At 43.6% G+C, this 21,480-nt stretch overlaps 1 protein-coding gene across 3 annotated transcripts in view; it reads left to right on the forward strand.

Annotated features, from left to right (window-relative positions):
• The first annotated feature begins 2,516 nt into the window (after window positions 1-2,516).
• The window catches only part of Clybl (citramalyl-CoA lyase), a 226,223-nt gene continuing 207,259 nt past the window's right edge, over window positions 2,517-21,480 (forward strand). For all 3 annotated transcript variants that reach the window (XM_013141503.3, XM_013141501.3, XM_013141502.3), the window contains exon 1: window positions 2,517-2,643. In XM_013141503.3, the coding sequence (XP_012996957.2) occupies window positions 2,585-2,643 (59 nt within the window). In that variant the 5' untranslated portion in view covers window positions 2,517-2,584. The remainder of the gene's footprint in view (window positions 2,644-21,480) is intronic.

Raw genomic sequence — 21,480 nt, forward strand, 5'->3', positions numbered from 1 at the left:
GAACTCATGACCGCCTGCTTGCAAGGCAGGTGCTTATGCCACTGAGCTAAATCCCCAGCCCCTATACCCATGTTTATAGCATGACAATTCACAATAGGTAAATTCTGGAGGCAGTGGCCTATATGTCCATCAACAAATGAATAAATAAAGAAAATATGGTATGTATACACAGTGGAGTACTACTCTGTCATAAAAAGATAAACAAGTCATTTGTAGGAAAGTAGATACACCTTGAATCCATAATTTTAAGTGAAACAGATCACATGTAACAGTACAAATAGCACATGGTTTCTCACATACAAGAAACCCAAAGTATAAATAAATTAAAGAGTAAAATAAAAGATAGACAATAGGAAACAGAGGGATAGATCTCCAAAGGAAAAGGGACTGCGAGATGTTGGGAATGGAAAGGGACATAAAAAGGATTAAAAGATACAATGTACATGTACCAACTACCCACAATGAATGGTTTTATTATGTGCTGCACACATAACAAGCATGGATCGATGAGGCCTTGGGTTCCATGTCCAAAAACAAAATAAAACAAAACACAAAAGGAAGACAGGTGGGGATGGAAAGGGGAAGTTGGAGAGCAGGCAGGGGCCAGGCTGGGTGGTCATGAACTCGGTTGTATTCTGTTTCCTATTGGAAACCACCAAAGCACTGTAAGAAGGAACTCAATGTGGTGATAATGAGAAATAGTTAACACTACAGGCACTGGATTAGATTTCAAGCCCCCTGCCCCCTGTGTATATTTAGTATGTGCTCATCACAGTCACAGGGGCAAGCACTATTTATAAGCCCCATTTATAGACAAAGAAACTGAAGCACCAAGCCTAGATAACTGGTGCAGTCACACAGCTAGTAAATTCTGAACAGGGAAGCTGTATTGATGATGCCTTTAAATAAAAGATCAGCCAGGTCGTGGGGCAGAAGGGCTGATGGTGGGAAGGAGTAGAAACCAGGAGGCTTGAAATAATCCAGGTAGAATGTGGGGGTCATTACAACAGGGCTGGCCTGGAAGAGGCAGGTGGGCTGCTGGCCTCGCTCCAAACCCCTCAGTGATTAAGACAATAATATTTCAATACAATATTCTAAAAGTCAAGATGATGGGAAAATCCCATTATGAACAAAATATCAAAGTTTTAATGAAAAACAGGGTGGTGGTCCTGACTTTATTCTTTCTTGTAGGCTCAGTATGGCAGGGCAGGGCACTGGCTAGGACTAGGCTAGAGACAGGCCGGGATAGGGGTGTGTGTGTGTGTGTGTGTGTGTGTGTGTGTGTGATGGGGTGTGGGGGGGGGTGGCGGGAGACTCACAGAGGAGTTGAGCACCTCTCCTGTTGCTGTTAGGTGCTATCATACGTCTCGCCATCATCTATGTTCCCCATACGGGGTTGGGGTCTTGTCCAGGGTCTTCCTGTCCTAAACAAAGACTTGAGCAGAACATCCAAAGCAGCAATGAGTTTTTTAAGGGAGAAAAAGCCAAAATGCACAACACACAATAGCAGAGGGATGGTCAAATCTGCACAGGCAGTGACACTGCAGTAGTAGGACTGGTGTTGGTCCAGAGGTGCAGAAGACCACTGGGCACAAGCCCGGGGACGGTCTGTGCAGAAGCTAAGTTACCTGGTTAACTTTCTGAAATGTATTTAGACCTAGGCATCTTGGTCTTGATGTTTAACTCAAAAGGTACCCTAATCCCAGAAAGTGGGCTCCAAACTGGGCGTTCTTTTCCTTTACCCTCCGTTTTCTTGATTATCATCAGTCTTAGATCTAGCCCAGAAAGCGGGCTCCAAAGCCAATCACCATCCTTTCTTTCTTCAGCCCTTTGCTTAGCTATCTCTTGCTTCATTTTCCAAAGAAGCTGGAGTCCATTCTGGCAGAACAGGTTTCATTTATTTAAACAGTTGCCCTTTGCATCCGAGGGCGCGATTTATTTCCCCACAATTCTGAGGAAGGTCTTGGGGTGTAAGTTCAGAGAATGAATGGAACGCTGCCGAGGGAGACAGAAGGTAAAGAAGCAGCCGGCCGGGGGCAGTGTGAGGCTGGACCACACAGCAGGTGGATGGGGAAGAAGTATTTGCCAGCAGCCTTCCTAGCCCAGAGAGCTGCACAATGTGTCGCCAACCAGGCCAGGCGCACAGCGAGACTCACAAACTGTTACTCAGTATTTTAAAATTAAAAAAGCAACAAAGAAATCCCTGGAAAATGCAAGTCCTGTTATAGTAGCTTCAAGAAATTCAGCAACACGGAAGAATTGGATTTGGTCACTTGAGAAACTGCTCAGGCGGAGCTATCCCTGGGGTCCTGCTCTGTCACTTGGGATACAGGTCCTGAGGGCCGCACAGCCGGGACCGGGGCAGCAGGGTGACTGCGGCCTACCGGGGGTGGGAGGGGACGAGTCGGATCGCGCAGGGCGGGGCGGCGGGAGTGAGAAACTGGGCGGAGTTAGAGTTGAAACCAGCCGCGGGGGGGCGTGGAAAAGCAGGACGGGCGTGTCCGAAGAGGCGTGGCTCAGCAGAGTAGGCGTGCCCATTCGCTCCGGGGCGTGGCCTGCGCGAGGCGACGCGTGGGTCGGGAAGATGGCGTTGCGTCTGCTGTGGAGGGCGGCGCGTGGAGCGGCGGTGGCGTGGTCGACGCTGTGAGTGCAGGTCCCCAGTCCCCGCCGTTGGCCCGGGCTCGCTCAAGCCGGGCTCTGCCCACAACCCCCGCGAGAACCTCTGTGTGCCCCTCGCGCGCGGGCTCGACCTCAGCCAAGGTCAACTGCTGCGGCGCCTCCGCGGGCGGGCGGAGCGCGGAGCCGGGAAATGGGCGCAGGCGGGAGCGGCGGCCTCGCGTCCTTAGCACGGCGGTTCTCGGACGTTTGGTCGCAGAAACTACCGAGAGTCCTAGAGAGCTTTGCCTATACAGTATCTTCCTTTTCGTGATATTGGGAATTAAAACAAATTTAACACAGGGGCGCGCTACCACTGAGTTACATCCCCAACCATGTTTTTTATTTTGAGAGGTCTTACTAAATTTCCCAAGCTGTACTTGAACTTGCAGTCCTCCTGCCTCTGCCTACCGAATAGCTGGTATTGCAAGCCTGTCCCACCGTGCCTGGCTAACATAAATAACATGTGTTAATGAAGAAAACTTTTAAATTTCTATTTTTTTTTCTTTTGCTTTGTGCATGCTGGACAAGTGTTCAGACATTTGCTACGCTACCTGGTGCTACCTCTCCAGCCTTTAAAGAAAAAAACCGAGCAGAGTAATGGTTTTATATATTTGATTTATTTTAGGTTTTGTATTTTTGACACTTTTTGACTTAATAAGGGATAATCTCATATCAGCTACTTTGGAGGAAATATTTGAAAGAAATTCCGAATTTTGGCAGATGCAAAAATTGATTGAAAAAGGACCAAGTGGACCTTCTGAAAAGAGTTGGGGCACCCAGGTGTCCTTGGACTGTGCTTTGAGAACCACTGGTCTAGCACTTGTCTGTTCATGATACACACAGACATGACCTCATTTGGCTTTTCTGAACACTGTGAAGAAGTTGAGGTTAGGTTTATACAGAGAAACAATGAGGAAACCGAGACTCTCAATGTCCTATAACCAACAGTGTCAGGGTTTGGTTCTGAACCATCGTTATAGTTCCTAGTCTGTCACTTTTTTTTTAACTTTTTTTTTTTTTTTTTTTTTTTTTTTTTGTCTTTTTCGTTTTTATCGGTACCAGGGATTGAACTCACGGTACCAGGGGTCGAACTCACGGCCGCCCGCTTGCAAAGCAGGCGCTTATGCCGCTGAGCTGAATCCCCAGCCCCTAGTCTGTCACTTTTTACATTTTCTTGCCCTGTCCATGGGCGGGCCCAACTTGTCATATGCATCCCACCTTTGCAGTCTCCATATCTGACACAGGGCCCTGACTCAGCTGCCCCCCACCGTGAATAAAATAGTAGCAGGGGAGATGAACCCAGGCCCTCCAGATTCCACTACTGAACACGAAGGGGCAGCCTGTGTGGCCTTCCAGCTTGGTTAGGGCTGCACAGCCAGTTCCCAGCTCCCAGCATGCCCTAGTGCCTTCTCACCACACCTCCACACTCCCTGCCAGGCCACTGCATAGAGAGCCTCACCACTGACTGGGTAAACACGGGCCTTGGCATCTTGAGAACACACCAGGATGGGGTAAATTAAGGACCTGAGTGTCAGTTGCTCTTTGGTGGCTTAATTTCTCTGTCCAATGGGTTACCCTTTAGCTCAGTGGCTTTTGCCTTCTGTTTCTAGAATATTTGCACCATTCCTGCACAGGCAAGGGTTCTTCTTCAACCATGTTCCTGGCCCTGCAGCATGTGCCTCTGGTTGCTGTGCTGAATTTATGCTCTTGGGGCAGCCAGAAGATGGCTGTGTGTTCTAATGTGCATACATGTGCATGCCTGTGACTGTTCCTATGCAGAGCTATCCTTGATCATACTGAGCTACACGTGTTCTTATTGATGTCTCCAACACTACTTTGACCACACATGGATGATGGACAGAGACCATTCTAAGCCACTTTGCTGTGCGGGTTTATAAATCACCACTCCAGCAGTGAAAAACCTGGCTGCCCCATCCACCATGCCTTTGCTGTTATTCAGTTATAGCTTGCAAGTGTAGTGTTGTCAGGATAGTGAAGCCACACCGGCAGGGGAAGAGTTTAGCCACCAGCCTACCGTGCTCACATGCAGTTGCTTCCCCTGTGGTCTCATAGGCTCCACTCATTTCCAGAGTTACTTAGCTCAGCACCTCTTCCTGCCTGTCTTTTTCCTGGAGCCTTCTCCACCTGTCTGCCCTGTGGCTGTAAGACAGCTGGACACTCTCCTCACAGTCTGCGTTCTTCTCCAGAATCTCTACCTCCGACATAACTTTTTTGTTCCCTGTGGTACAGGGAATTGAACTCAGGACCTCATGTTTGCCAAAGTGGTACTGTGCCGCTGAATTATTTCCCTTGCCAATGAGATAACTTTTTAACAGCAAAACTGAGGTTGATTCTTTGTGCTGTGAAGTTCTGTGGTTGTGATGAATACATAATGTCCCGTGTCTACCATTACCTTATTAGAGTATCACATGGGATTGCTTTCCCTTCTGAAAAATCCAGGCTCCTTCACCTGTTCACCCATCCGCCCCTTGCAAGCTGCTAGCACTCATGGATCACGTTACCGTGTCTATGTTTTGCCTTTGCCAGAATGTCATAGACCTGCAATTATGCAGTGTGTAGTCTTTTTAGACTGGGTTCTTTCACTTGAAAATACGTGTATAAATTCCTTTGTATCATCCAGGCATGGTGGTGCATGTCTGTGATCCCCGAACTTTGGAAGGCTGAGGCAGGAGGATCACAGGTTTGAGTCTGGCCTGAGCAACTTAGTGAGAGCCTGTCTCAAAATAATATAAAGAAAAGGGCTGGGAATGTAGGTCAGTGTCACTCTCCGGTACACACACACACACACACACACACACACACACACACACACATACGCACACTCATTCATGTCTTTTTTGTGGCTTGATAACTCAGTTCTTTTTATTGCTGAGTAATATACCATTGTATAGGTGTAGTATAGTTTGTTTATCCATTCGTCTTTTCCTTTGGTCATTTTTTTTTTAGTCCCCCACCCCACCCTTCCTTTGGTCATGTTGATGGTCACCAGTATCCAGCTCACAACCTTGTGCTTACCAGGCCAGTGCTGCACCATCCCCAGCCCTCTTTTCACTTACTGAAAGACATTTTGGATGCTTCTATGTTTCTGTTGATTATGAATAAAGCTGATATGTATAATATAGAGCCATCTATATAAAATTACAGATTGTTTATGCACATAAATTTTCAGATCCATTGCGTAATTTCCTAAGAACATGATTTTTTTATTGCTTGGCAAGATGATGTTTAGTTTAATAAGAAACTACCACGCTCTTCCCAAGTGGCTGTGCCATTTTATATTTCTTCCATCATTAAATGAGCATTCCTGGATTACTGGTTTTTAAAAGAAAAGTTTAGCCATTCCAGTAGGTGTGTAGTGATGTCTTGCTTTAATCTGTTAATGTGTTATAACATGAAGTTTTCTTGAATGGTACTGAGTATCTTTTCATGTGCTTTTTTGCCATCTGTATTATTCTTGGTGAAATCCATGAGGCTCTTCTGCCTGTTTCTTAGATGGCTACTGTGCTGAAGGTATAGTAAGAAATACCTTCTTGGTCTCTCTTCCTGTTTCTGGTGCATGTCTGTCTCCTGAAGCCCTTGGAGTCCCTAGAGTGATGCATCTTTTGTATGCTAATGAGATTCCTGGTGTTGGGGCCCTGTTGAGATTTAGGACCAGGGCATGATTGGAGAGTTGGAACTTCAATCCTCTAACCTCAGGGCAGGGAGAGAGGACTGAGGGCCGAGTTGGTGCCCGATGGCTGATGATGTCAGCAATCATGTTTGTGGCATGAAGCGTCCCTCAAAATCCCAGAGGCCAGGGTTGGTGAACTTGAAGGGAGACTCCTGGAGAGCTGTGTGTGGAGGCTGAACAGTAGCCCCACCTCTGCCCCGTACCTTGCTCTGTGCCTCACTCCCACCTGGCTGTTTACCCTTATCCTGTAAAATACAGCTTATGGAAAAGAAGGAAATGTGTTTCCTTGAAGTTCTGTGAGGAGCTCCAGCAAAATAATTGAGCCCTAAGAGTGGGTTTTAGGGAGCCCCAACTTCAGGCCAATAGGCAGGACCCAAGCACTAAACCCAGTTTTATTTTATTTTGCATGGAAAACTTGGTTTGCATGGGAAGGTGGGGTGGCCTGGCCTTTCACTGTGTGTGTGTGTGTGACTGTCCAGACACTGGGGTTGGAGGTGAACAGAACTCTGGGATGCCCAGCTGCTTGGAGTGTAGAGGAGGCCCCTTGCCTTTCCTGGCCTGCATATGTTCTGTGCTGTGTTACAGGTGAGGGTAGGAAATGCACTTTGGCTTCTTCCTGTTTTCTTACTGTTGAGTTTTAAGTACTGCTGATATATATTAATCCTTTATCAGATGTGTGTTTTGCAAAGATTTTTTGCACATCTGTGGTCTGGTCTTGACTTTGCAGTTTCTTTGTAGTATTTTCTTTTCTCCCTTTCTCTCTCCTTCCTTCCCTCTCTCTCTCTTGAGATAGGGTTTTACTGTGCAGTTCGAGCTAGGCTTGAACTCAGTTTGTAGCCCAGGCTGATCCTCCTGCCTCAGCCTCTCAAGTGCTGGGATTACAGGCATACGTCATCATGCCCGGTCTTACAGTGTTTTCATGGAGCAAAAGTTTTTAATTTTAGTGATGTTCAGCTTATCAGTTTTGTCTTTTGTGAATCATGTAATTTGCATTTTATCTAAAGATTTATTGCTAAACAGAAGGTCATAGGTTTTTCTCCTATATTTTCTTGTAGAAGTTGCATTTTGCATATGTTTATAATACAGGAAACTGATGTTTGCTTTCAGGAGCTGATATATGTGTATAACATATCTCCATCATTCTTTAGAGGTTTTATAGTATGATATTTTGTACTTGCTGTGACTCATTTGGAAGGACTCTTTATTAAGGTGTAAGGTCTATATATACTTTAATGTGCATACATCTATCTATCTATCTATCTATCTATCTATCTATCTATCCTGGGAGTTAAACCCAGAGCCCCATACATGCTGGGCAGATGCTGTGCTGCTAAGCCAGCAATGGTAGCCACACCTGTAATCTTCATACCTGGAAGGCTAAGGGAGGAGGATCACTATGAGTCTGAGGCCAGCTTGGGCTACACAGTGAGCTCAGACTAGCCTCAACTATCTAGCAAAACTCAGTCTCAAAAAAAGAAAAAAATATTTAAATTTTTTTTTAAAGTTTTAAAGAGAAAAAGGAAAAAACAGAAAAATCAAGAAACAAACAAATAAAACAACAACAATGAGAATAACAGTAGCTATATAGATTTTCAAAACAAGATGATAGGAATTTAACAATGGTTGTTATATTGCATATTGTTATCTTCAAAATAATTGCTCAGGTTACCAGATACAAGAATAAAACAAAACAGTAAAACAGAACAAAACTTTGGATTTCAAAAACAAAACAGAAGGAAATCCCCCATAGTTGCTATAATACATATTGCTATCCTCCAAATAATTGCTCAGACTACCAACTTTAGACTTACAAAATCAATCAGATAATATAAGCATTAAGTTATTTATTTATTTTTTACTTCATTTCCTATCATCTCAGCCTGTCTTCCTCCAAATCAGCCCATTGCTTGAGGGTGTGGTGGGGTGGGGAGTGGATGCTCTTATCTCCCAGCCCACACACTGGCTGGCTGGCTCATTGGAGGGCATGGTTTGGCTTCTTGCTTCTCTTCCTGTTCCCTATGGCAGCTGCCAAAACTTAAAAAAAAAATTTTTTTAATCGATACTGAGGATGGAACTCATGACCCTGTGCTTGCAAGGCAGGTGCTGTTGCTGCTGAGTTAAATCCCCAGCTCCTAAAACTTTAAATTTTAAGACAGGATCTCACTATATAGTCCTGGTTGGCTTTGAACTTATGATCCTCTTACCTCAGCCACTTAGGTAGTAGGGGATATAAGAGGTGCTACTGCACATAAGTGATTCGACTTTTTCCATGTCAACATCCAATTGTTCCAGCTAGTTTATTGAGAAAACTGTCCTTTCTCTATTAATTTGCCTTTGTTTCTGTGTCAAAGATCAGTTGGCCATATATGCAAGTCTGTTTCTGGGCTCTGTCCTGCTACATTAATCACTGTCTCTATTCTTTTGCACATACCATCCTCTCTTTACTATTTACCCAAGCATTATATTGTCTTAGTGTCAGTCCTTCTTTGTTCTTTAGTGTTGTTTTGGCTCCATATAAACTTGAGAATGTCAAACTGATGTCAATATATAGAAAATAACTTCCTGGAATTTTGATTGAGATTGCATTGTATCCCCAGACATCTAACAATATTGAATCTTCTAGTTGATGAGTACCTTTCCATTTATTTGTATCTTCTTGGTTTTGTTCATCAGCAATTACAGTTCTCTGCATACAGATTCTAAGCATTTTGTGTTTGAGAATGTTATTGTAAATAGCATTGTGTTTTTTTTAAATTTCAAACTACTGCTGGTATAGAGAAAAGCAGTTGACTTGCTAAATATCAATTCTGTGTCCTTCAGCCTTCCTGTGATTACTAATTTCACATTTTTGTTATTGAATCATTGGGACACTCATTTTCTTTAGCAAACAATGACAGTTTTACTCATTTTTTCCCTTTGCAATCTGTAGCCTTTTATTTCCCCTTCTTGTCTTGTAGCACTTCCAAAAAGATGTTAAAAAGGTTTTGAGTGGCACGAAAAGATATTTTAGCCTTGCTCCTGATCTTAGGAAGAGTATGAAGTTTCTCACCATGAAGGTGTGACAACATTTTAAATTGAGGATTTTTACCTCTTCCCTACTTGCTGAGAGTTTTTTGTCTTTACTGGGATACTGGATTTTGTCAATGACATTTTCTGCATCAGTTGATAGGACCAGATGATTTTTCTTCTTTAGCTAGTTGATTTTCAAATATTTGAGCCAGTTTTGTATACCTAAGATAAATCCCACTTGGCCATGGTATATGACTATTTTTATACATTGTGGGATTTAATTACAGAATTTTTTTATACCGGGAATTGAACTCATAACCTGCACTTGCCTGGCAGACACTTAGGCTTCTGAGCTAAACCCCCAGCCCAATTACAGTTATTTTGTTGTGGTTTTTACATAAGTGTTCATGAGAAATAGTCATCTATAGTTTACTTTGTTGTTATATCTTTATGGTGTTGATATCTAGAAATCTCACTTGTTATTTCTCTGTTCCTTCTTTGCTGCTTTCTTTTGAATTAAGTTAACATTTTTCAGTGTGATGTTTTGAAGTTTGTGTGTGTGTGCATGTATGGATGTGTGTGCCTGTGCGTCTGTTTTCCTCTATGGTAGCGACCTACCTTGGGCCTTGTGCAAGCCAGGCAGTCATCCTACCACTGCACTACATTGCCAGCCCTGTTGAAGTTGTTTTATGGAATGTGTCGTGTTTTCAGTCTTGTTGAGACAGGGTTTTTATATGCACTTCAGGCTGGCCTTGAACTCACTTTGTAGCCCAGGCTGGCCTTGACTTTGCAGTGATCCTCTCTCCTGCCTCTCCCAGTCCTCCTGAGTGCTGGGATTGCAGGCATGTGTGCCACTACACCTGGTCCTTTTGAAGTTCTTTAATCATTTTTTCCCTACATATTTTGATGTTTCTTTTTAGCTTTGCTCTCTAGGACTTGTCACTTGTCTTTTTGTAAAAAAAAAAACAAAAAACAAAAAACAAAAAAAACTAACCCCAAACCAGAGAGATAATAACACAGAAAATGTTTCATTTTAGCCATTTTAAACATACAGGTTAGCAACAGTGTTATATTCACAGTATTGTGCAACTAGCACCACTATTTATTTACAAGTTTTTTTTTTAATCACCCCAAATAGAAACTCTGTACCCATTAAGCAATTACTCTGTCTCTCCCTGTTGCTTAGAAACCTGTAACCTACCTTCTGTCTCTATGAATTTGGCTGTTCTAGATATTTTATGTAAGTGGAGTCATACAGTATTCATCCTTTGTCTAAGCTTATTTTACTGAGTATAGTATTTTTGATCCTTATCTTCCTTGTTATATCTATCAGCACTTTGATCCTTCTTATGGTTGGATGATAATACATTGAATGTAATTACCATATACACATTCATTTATAAAATTTACTTTGATTTATAATAATTCCAGGAGTTATTGAAATGTTACTTACATATTTTTGCTTTGCTTTCTTATTATGGTATTGTTGTTACACATTTTATGTCTGTGCATATTACAAACCCAGTAATACATTATTGCTCTGTGTATCATTTAAAGAGGCTTAGAGAAGAGACACAAACACACGTACATATACTTTATAGTATTTGTTATATTCACCTTATTTAGTTCTCCTTATTGGAGAACTAAATTTCTAGTTCTCCTTATTGGTTCCCATGGTTTTGAGTTTCCATCTGGTGCTATTCCCCCACCCCACCCCACCCCACCCCACCCCACCCCACTTTTTTTCCTCCTTTCTTTTTCTTTTTTCCTTTTTTCTTGGGCAGTATTGGAGATTGAACCAGGGCCTTCAGATGGGCTCTCCTGTCCTTTCTGTGAGCGTGTCTTGCTGAGCCATTAGATGGCCTAGGCTAGGCTTGATCATGCCATCCTGCCTCAGCTCCTGGAGTAATTAGCATTATAGGTGTGTACTCCCATTCCCATCTTGTTGCCATTTCTTTAGTCCAGCAAGTCTTTGCTTCTATCTACCTCCTTTGTGCTGTTATTAGTATTTGTATATCACAATATTGTAACACAAATGTTACATTTCTGTGTGTAGCCTTTCAATACCATTGTATAACATTCTTTTTGGTGTTGTATTTTATCTTGTTTTGTTTTGAGACAAGGTCTCACTGTGTAGCCCACACTGGCCTTGAACTGACAGTGATCCTTCTGCCTCAGGCTCTGAAGTGCTGGGATTATAGGTGTGCACCACCACACCAAGCTATTGCATAATATTCTTTTATGTAGTAATTATTTTTTTAAATTAATTGAGTAAAAGAAAAGAAATACACATTTATACTATCTGTGATACTTACATACTTACCACTGTTTATGTGTGTATGTGAATTTATGTGTGTGAATATAAATCATCTGGGGTTGTATTCTTTTTAGTTTGAAGAACTTCTTTATTTTATTTATGTATTTACTTTTGGTATACTAAGGGTTGAATCCACAGCCTTAACACTAGGCAGTATTCCTACTTCATTTTATTTTTTAAATTTTGAGATGGGGTCTTGCTAAATTGCCAAGTGGCCCTTGCTGGGCTCAAACTTTCAGTCTTTTGCTGCAGGCTGTCCAAGCGTCGGGATTATAAGGGTACACTGCCATACCCAGTTAGTATAGGTTCTAGCCCAGATTTTTTTAGGTTTTGTTTACTGAGAATGTCGTTATTTTGCTTTTGTTTTTGCAAAAATAGTTTGCCAGAATAGAATGCTTGGTTGGCAGTCTTTTTTGTACCTTTTGCTATGTTCTCACTGTCTTCTTGCCCCCATTATTTCTGGTAGGTCAGATGTTACCTTTACTACTACTACTTTACTAGTTACCTGTGAATGATGAGCCATTCCTCCGATTCTGTTTTCAAGAGTTTATCTTTGGCTCTTTACAGTTTTATTACGGCTCTGAGTTTACCCTGTTGGAGTTTGTTGAGTTTCCAGGAAGTATGTGTAGCAGATCTGGGATGCTCCCTTGTTCCCTGTCCCTCTTCTCTCCCCTGGGGCCTGCTTGTGTGTCAGTCTGTGCTCACAGATGGGTGGTGCTGCTACTGTCTCTGCACTTTGAGAGTCTGTGCTCACCGTGTTTATTTATCTCTCTGATTGATTCACAGGGGTTGTGTCTCACAGGTGTCTGAGAGTCTTTGTGATTGCTGAATCTCACATACCTCTCAGAGATTGTTATGGCTTATATTTAGATGTCCCCCCAAGGCCTAGTGCAGCCATAGGAGGGGCTTTTTCAGAGGTGACTGGATCTTGAGTTTGTGCTCCTGGGATTGATTCACGATGCAATGCCAGACTCAAGGGCACCAGTGTTAAGGGTGTGAATGCTGCCTGCCCTGTGTAACCTGGATAAGATAAGGGGTAGAAAGAGCTGTGGTTGTCCCTTGTTGCCTTTGCTACCTGTGAGTGCCATGAACTGTTTCTCCTCTGCAGTGCATGTCTGCCATGCCATCCTGCCTTGGAACCAGCTGATTATGGACTGAAACCTTTGCAAATTGTGAGCTAAATACATTTTTGCCCATTTAACTTTCAGTGTTGGGTATTTTGTCTCAATAAGAAGAGAAAAGTAACAAAGACAGAATTTGGTACGGGGAGTGGGGCTGTTACTGTGATTGTACCTGGCTATGTGATTTAAGAACCTTTGGGATTGGCTTGTGGGAAGAGTTTGGAAAGGCTGAAAAAGTACAGCCAGAACGCCTTAGGCTGTACTTGATGGGAAATTTTGGTCAGACTCAGGCCAGAATGCTAATAGAAAATCTTGTGGTAAAGACCAGACTCAAGAGGTTTATGCTATGAAGAATTGCATTAGCTGTTGGACTCGACAGTGTGTTTTATGGCTTGGCAGAAAGTTTGTCTTCATTTGCTGGTGTCCAGAGACTTTGCCTGAGGTTAAGGTTAAAGGCAGAGGATTAATCAATCTTGCCTAAGAAATTTCAAATGGTCTAATTTTGAGGTGATAGCATGGCTGGTGTTGGAGGCTTTTAACCAGATCTATGTTGAGAGCAAAGAGGCCAGAAGAATGATTTAAAATGTTGTGAATGTGGCCAGAAAGGAAGCTCCAGTAAAGCTGTAGGCTGAAGAGATAAAGCAGCGGAAAATTTGATTGCTGAGAAGGAACAGAAGAATAGAAAAGATGGCCTGAGGACATCACACAAAACAGGAGAAGTCCAACCTTTGCAACCTCAAAATTACAAAAGCGAAAGATTGTACTTTGAGAAAGAGAGCCCCAGAACACCGTGTTGCAGAGTGGCAGCACCCTAGGGAAGTTGGTTTCTTGGGATTTGGTTCACAGGCACTCAACTCCTATAGCCAAGAGACAAGGAAACCTGGCTATACCTACAGCTGGCAGCAGTCCTTGGCATCATCCATGTGGTACTGGTTTTAGTGCATGTAGAATGCAAGAGTTGTGGTGTCAGGAAGGCTTCCACTCAGATTTCAGAAGAAGATCTGGGAGGCCGGGCATTGTGCCCCTGAGAGGGCAGTGTGTGAAGCTGTGCATGTGAAATGAAGGGTATGGAGACCTCAGAAATTTGGAGAAGCCAGGCATGTGGATTGTTTGAGGAAAACTGCAAGGAGGAAGCAGAGCCAGCCCAAGAAAGAAGCCATGGGAGCTATAACCACTGGAAGTACTATAGAGGCAGACACCCAAGTCCATTGGAATTCACATCTTGTCATAGATTGCCTAAGATGCTGGATGTAGAACTACAGGACAAAATGTTTGCCCTGCTGGATTTTGGACTTGCTTTGGTCCCATTCCTTTATATCCTTGTTTGTAACTTTGGGAATAGAAATGTCTGTCTTGTGCCACTGAATGTTGAAAGTGTTTAACTTTCTTTTCATATGTTCTGGGGCTTGCAGCTAAGAATTTACCATAAATCTCAGAGGAGACTTTGGACTTGGACTTTTCAGCAATGCTGAAACTGTTAGGACCTTGGCAACTCTTGGAGATGGACTAAATGCTTTTTTGCATAAAGGGATATACATGAGTCTTTGGGGGCTAGGGGCAGAATGTTATGTCTTGTGTTTAGATGTCTACCCAAAGCCTCATGCTGTCATAGGTCGGACTTTTTCAAAGTTGGCTGGACCTAGAGTGTGTGACTCTCTGATTCATGGTGCAATGCTAGGCTTAAAGAAGCTGGGATTGAGGGGTGAGTGCTACTCACCATAAGTAGCCTAGATAAGATAAAAGGGGCAGAAAGATGCTGTTCAAATTCCTTGTTGATTTTGCTATGTTGTGGATACCATGAACTGTTCTTCTGTATGGCCCCTGTGCTGTGTGCCCACCTGCTTTGGAGCCAGCCAATTATAGACTGAAACCTCTGCAAACTGTGAGCTAAATAAACCTTTGCCCCTTTAACTTTGGGTGTCAGATATTTTGTCTCAGCAGAAAAGCAACTAAGACAGAGGTGTTGTTCATTTTCCTCTCTGTCCCTCAGACTGTATCATCATCACACATCAAGATTTGGTTGGTAGGCACTTGATTTCTACAGGCAAGAGAGAAGGAATGATGAATGTGATCATTACGTATATCTAAAATGCTCCAATACAATCTAACATACAAAAATTAAATTATAATTTCCATCTTTATTGATATTCTGTTTACTGAGATATAACTCTCATTCTTCTTCTTTTTTTTTGTCTTTTTTCCTTTTTATTGGTACTGGGGATTGAACTCACGACTGCCTGCTTATAAGGCAGGCGCTTATGCCACTGAGCTAAATCCACAGCCCCTCTTCTATTCTTAAGAGGTATCTTTTAGTTATTTTGATATATGTATTTTAATTTTTTTTGAGGCAGGGTCTCACTGTGTAGTAGTACAGGCTGGTCTTAAACTCACAGTGATCTTCCTGCCTCCGCCTCCCTAAGTGCTGGGATTATAGGCATATGCCACCATGCCTGGCAGATAAGAACATTTTTTTATGAAACAAGATCTCACTAAGTAATTCAGGCTGGCCTTGAACTTTATACCCTATGCTGACCTCAAACTCATGGTTATCATACCTCAGCCTCCTGAATGTTTGGGATTATAGATATGTGTCACCCTGCTTGGCTCAATTTTGAGTCTTTTAAATCACTAGTTTAACAAGTCAATCCAACATCTGGGCCTCCTTAGTATTGAGTGCTTTTTTCCCCCTGTATATGGACCATACTTCCTTGTTGCTTTGGATGTCTTACAAATATTTATTGAAAACTAAACCTTTAAATAACATAATATGGAAATAAGAAGCCAATTCAGCCTTCCTGCGAGCCTGCGGCAGTCATGCAGGACTGGGAAGAGGTGCAAGAGTCCAGTTTGCCCCTTCTGTGAACCAGCAGTGGCCATGCAGGGCCAGGAAGAGAAGCAAGAAGCTGATTTGCCCTTCCTGTGAGCCAGCCAGTGCATGGGCTCGGAGACAAGAAGAGGCCACCCCACTAAGTAGCTGGCTGATTCAGAGAATCACAGTCTGAGCTAATAGCAGCTGGGGTACACGAACTATTTAATGCTTGTATTGTGTGATTGACTTTGCAGGCCTAAAGCCCATAGTCTGAGCATCTATTTAGAGGATAACAATATGCAATATAGCAGATATGGAGGATTTCCTTTTGTCTTGTTTTTGAAATTCAGTATTGCTCTCATTGATTTGTTTTGTTCTTAGTGTTTTGTTTTATTCAATGTTCTATTTTGATTGGTTTCATTCTGTTCTGTTTTGTTTGATTTTATTATGTCTGATAGTATGGGCAGCAATTTTGAACAGTAAGAGGCATTATGGTAGCCATTGTCGATTTCCTGTTATCCTGTTTTGAAGTCCTATGTCACTTTTACTGTGTTGTTTTGATTGGCTTCATTCTGTTTTGCTTGGTTTTATTATCTCCTTAAAATAAAATTAAAAATAAATAACATAATGTGGTCCTGAGTGTGGTAGTGCAAGCCTATTACCCCTGCACTCAGGCTGAGGCAACCAGGTGGCCTGGAGTTCAAGGCTAATCTGGGCTGCATAGTGAGTTGAAGGCAGCCTGGACTACATAGTGAGAGCCTGTCTCAAAAAACCAAATAACAACAAGAAGAAGTGACATCTCTGTCAATCAGATTCTTGTTTTTCCCCAGGGTTATTGTTGTTGCCCTCTGCTGCTGTATACATGGTGGATTTAATGAGCTAGTTCTGCACTGTATTCTTTGTCATGACCACTGCAATCCCTGCTTCTTCACTCAGTTGTCACAGAGATTCCCTCAGATGCTTGGAATCGGTAATCTCCTAGCCTTTGCTGAGAGGCTGTGTGCTGGGGGTGCCTTTGACATTCAGCCCTAAGTCTGCAGCTCTGCCTTTTCTGACACTTTCTGCTTGCAAAGAGACTAAAGGTGAGACACAAAGAAACAAGAGGATGAGGTGCCCAGCGCTTGTGCGTTACATCTAGATTCTAGGAACATGCTAGTGTGGCCAGCTCATCTTCAGCTTTTCCCTTTAAGCCCATCTGGTTAGCCCATTTTTTCCCCAGTTCTCTTCCGGATCACAGAGCTGTGCTGTTAATAATTGTTTCTGAGGCTGGGGATTTAACTCAGTGGCATAAGCCCCTGCCTGGCAAGCGTTTAAAGTCATGAGTTCCATCCCTGGTACCAAAAAAAAATTGCTTCTGATCATTTTGACAGATGACTTCAGGAAAGCCCTGAGTCGGGTTAGTGTGGGGTCTTCCAGGGAAGGCCCAGAGAAGTTACTCAGTGATGATCTGGGCAAGGGCTTTGCAAGAACTCAATTCTGCTCCCCGTGTCCTGGCTGCTGGCTTCCACTGTGACTGTGGCTGTTGGGTTTCCAGGTTACCTCAGAGCTAGGGGAGGAGAAGGGTGAGTTAAAACCCCACAAAACTGCTGTTCTGAGATCTGTCTACTTTACTCACATAAATGCTTCCCAGATCGCTGAAGGCCTTTAGCTGATTTTCACAGTTATTAGAAAGATTGATTCTGACAGTTTATGCCAATGTTCTCATTGCTTTTAGAGAGGATGGGATTTTTGAAGTTTCTGTGTTTGAGGTATTTGTTGAAGTCATCACTGCTTAGGGTTTTAAGAATGGATTTAAAAATTTTTTTACATTAGATTGCATTGGTACATTTTAGATGTACATAACAATCACATTCATCATAGAGAATTTATACCTGTACGTGATGTAACTTGGTGTTTATTTCCATATTCCCCTACGTCTGTTCAACCCCTCATCCCCTCTCCATTTACAAAGCTTTGTTTCTGTTTTCCTTTTTTTTTCATTTTTTAAACTTTTCCTTTTTCTGCTCCCCTGTCTCTTGTCCCTTTCCCCATTTGAACATTTTCCTCCTATTTCAAAATGCATTTATACTTTTTATTTATACTTACTTATACTTTTGGTTTATCACACCAGAGAAACAATGTGGGGTTTTAAGAATGGATTTAAATTTTTGAAAAAAGAAAAAGCTTCTCCCCACCCCCGCCCTTCTTTCTTCCTGTACTTCCTCCCTCTCATGGCAGTACTGGGACCTAGGACCCTCACACTGAGTGAGCTGCATCTCCACCACTTTTTCTTGATTGATTGAGACAAACTGTCCTCATGGAATACTGGTTGATTTATTGCTTTTTAAGTGATAGATTGCACTTAATAGGATTTTGTGGCTCAGGTTGGCTTTGAACTCACTAGATATCCCAGGTTGGCCTTGAATTCCCAGTGATCTTCCTGCCTCAGCCTCCCAAGTGTTGGCTTTATAGGCACGTGCCCGGCTATCCCTCTTTGTGCTTTTTAAATATAAGCATTTAGTAATAGATTTTTATGGATTGGCTTCAGCTGCCTCTAGAACGTTTCTGGCTCTTATTCTTTTCACTGCTCGCCCTGACAGTGTGCCTTGTTCTAAAGTAAGCAGTAGAGGACCGTGAGGCAGGGCTGGGTGGCTGAGCATCTGCCCAGTCAGCTACAGGCCCTAGGAAGAAATGCTAAGGAAAAGGGCTCAGGACAGTGTTCCGAGCAGCAGGGAAGAGGGCACAGGAAGGTGCCCCTCCTCCGTGTGCCCAGGCAGAGGAGCCCAGGTAGATCTCCGTGTGCCCAGGTAGATCTCGACTTCCACCAAGTGACTGAGACTGAGCAGGAGGGAGAAGAGAGCATCGGAGGGAAGTGGCCAGTGGGGTTTGCAGTGGGCCTTTCTGTAGTGTCGTCTCAGCTCCACAGCTTCCTGGGGAGCCCACTGCCTAGGAGGCAGGGGTACAAAGGGCCCAGAAACGAGAGTGATGATTTTGTCTGGGACTAAGTGGGTGTGGTCGACCTTACTGGGATTAAAAGGTGGGGTGGGGAGTCGGATGCTGTGCAATGTGGGGATGTGGGGAGTTGGCTTCAGTCACCCAAGTGCACCTGGGGAACACAAGGGGTAGCTGAACGCACAAATGATATTACAGGTTGCTGAGCAAAAAGTAACTTCAGTGCAGTGGGCAACCAGCCTGTCTGCAGGGCAGTGCCAGGGTAAGCACGGAAATCCTGGCAGAGCAGGATGGTCGTTCTCACTATGGGGAGGAAGACTGGAGAAGCTGGGCTCCTGGGACAGAGAGAGGGTGGGATGGATTTTTTAAGCTGTGTGGAGTTGTTCGTTGTGAAACTAAAACGCCTTCCTGCACCTGAACACAACTGTGCTGTGTTCTGCTGTTACCCATCACTCGTGATCCCAACACATTTGGAAGTTTATTAGGCAATAAAGAAAATATTGAGGAAATAGTATTTGTGTTTTTGTATGGGTCACTTGAGTATGAATTTAATCCACTGTAACTCAAACGGGTTTAACTTATTTCATATTGTTACTTGACTGTTTTATGGCTCATTGCTGTGGTTTCAGTGTGTCCCCAGGCTTGTTGCTGGAAATGGAATCCTGGAGAGTGGGGCCCAGGCTCCAGGGCTCTGCCGAGATGGATGGGTGCAGTGCTGCAGAGTGTTTTATTGGTGCCGTGAAAGGAGCTTGGTCCTCACTCGCTGTCCTCCCTCCCCTGTGGGGTAACACAGCAAGAAGGCCCTCACTAGTATCTTTTCTTATAAATTACCCAGTCTTGAAGCCAGATGTGGGAGAAGGATTACATCTTTAATCACAGCCCGAGCTACATGGTTACTAGGGTGACCCTGTCTTAAAAACATGAAAAATATAAAAATGGACCAGGTTTGTATCTCACTGTGAAGACCCTAGGTACTGAACCCAGGGTTTTCCAAGAGAGACAACTTAGAAACATGCACACACACACACACACACACACACACACACACACACAGATACACCAAGCTCAAGCTGGTTCTGGGATGGCACTGCCATCCCAAAGTGGAAACAAAATGACCTCACAGCAGCGAGTACCTTGGGTTCAGTACTGAAAAAAAAAAATTACCTATTGTGTTATAACAACACAAACTTGGTTGTGATGGCTTGTGTCTAGATGTCCCCCAAAGCCTCATGCAGTTATGGGAGGGGTTTTGCCAGACCTAGATGCCGTGTGATGCTGGGATTGGTTCGTGGTGCAGTGTTAGGGTCAAGGGCAGCAGGAAGAATGTGAGTGCTACACATCCTGAGTAGCCTGGATAAGATAAAAGAGGCAGAAAGAGCTGTGGTTGTCCCTTGTGGCTTTGCTACCTTGTGGGTACCATGAACTGTTTCTCCTCTGTGATGTCTGTCTGCTGTACCACCAGGCCTTGGAGCCAGCCTGTTATGGACTGAAACCTCTACAAACTGTGAGCTAAATAAACCTTTGCCCATTAACTTTGTGAGTGTCTGGGATTTTGTCTCAGCAATGAGAATAGTAACTAAAGCACTGACCAAGACACCTAACTCATGTGGATGGTTTAGGTGTTAATGGGTCTCAGAATTGAGATTCATTCCTTGCTTTCTCCATCTTTTTTTTTTTTTTTCCTTCTTGAATTACCAGCCATTTAGAAAGGCCTTTCACTGAGCCACTGTGAGTTCATTCTGTTTTCACGTTGGGGTGGCAGTGCCGTCCCAGAGCTGGCTGGAGCTGGAGCTTGGTGTGTGTGTGTGTGTGTGTGTGTGTGTGTGTATCTGTATGCAGCTATGGTGTTCAGCTGCTTATTTCTAAATTGTCTTTCTTGGAAAACACAGAGTGGGGCTGGGGATTTAGCTCAGTGGAATAAGTGCCTGCCTGGCAAGCATGAGGTCGTGAGTTTGATCCCCGATACAAAAAAAAAAAAGGAAAACAGAGTTATCACTTCTATATCCAGGTTTCTGTGGAACTCCTTGGTTTTACCCACTGAGGGGGCTCGCTCTGTGTGAACCTCCTGGTCCAAGAGAAAGGCATCAATGCCTTGTGATTCTGCATCATTTTTGCTGTGTCCTTGGGGAGGCTCCTCCATTCCAAGAGCAGAAAAGCAACCACACACTGTGCTGCAGGTTGGGCAGCTGGCAGTGCCGGCCCTAGAAAGAGCAGTGTCCCTTGGTAATCACTGTTGTGCACCTCCTCCCCCAGCCTGGGCTGGCACTGTGACCTGGCCAGGGCCCAGGGGTATTGCTGTGAGTTGCCACCACAGCTGGCCTCTCCCGTGGACACTCCTGTGAAGTGCACATGCCTTTCTCTTAGCTGGGTTTTGAGATCAATAGAGGTGCCCCATTATAAAGGACAGAAAGTCAGCGTAAACCTGGTGTGGTGGCACACACCTGTAATCCCAGCACTTTGAAGGCTGAGACAGGAGATCACCAGGAGTTCGGATGTCAGCCTGGAATACATATTGAGACCCTGTCTCGAAAAGAAAAAGTCTCATTGAGAAAGTAAGTATTCTATTTTGAATGAAAGCTTGGCATGGGTGAGTCTACCCTCTTTCCCCTCATGTGATCTCGCTGAGAAGGCAGAGTAACTGTAGTATTCTGATAGTATTTGTAGAACACTGTCCAAATACTAATTTTCAGAATCCCCAAGTCTTGAAAATTTAAAAAGAAGAACTTTTGCTTTATTGTCCTACTTGCTATCTCCTGGTAAAATGAGGGCCACAGTTAGCATAAGACTTTGCCCGTGTCCGTGGTTTAATTTGAAGTTCTACGTTGCTAACGGTGTTCATTTCCCATAATACCGGCCTCTGCGGAGCTTATTAAAGTCTGCATCGTCCTTAAACAGCATTGTACACATGCTGTGTGCCGCGTGGGTGCAGGAGGTAGTGAAAACA

The sequence above is a fragment of the Cavia porcellus genome, unplaced genomic scaffold (assembly GCF_034190915.1).
Source record: "Cavia porcellus strain 051 isolate PalLab524CR breed Dunkin Hartley unplaced genomic scaffold, mCavPor4.1 scaffold_4, whole genome shotgun sequence".
Taxonomy (NCBI): Eukaryota; Metazoa; Chordata; class Mammalia; order Rodentia; family Caviidae; genus Cavia; species Cavia porcellus.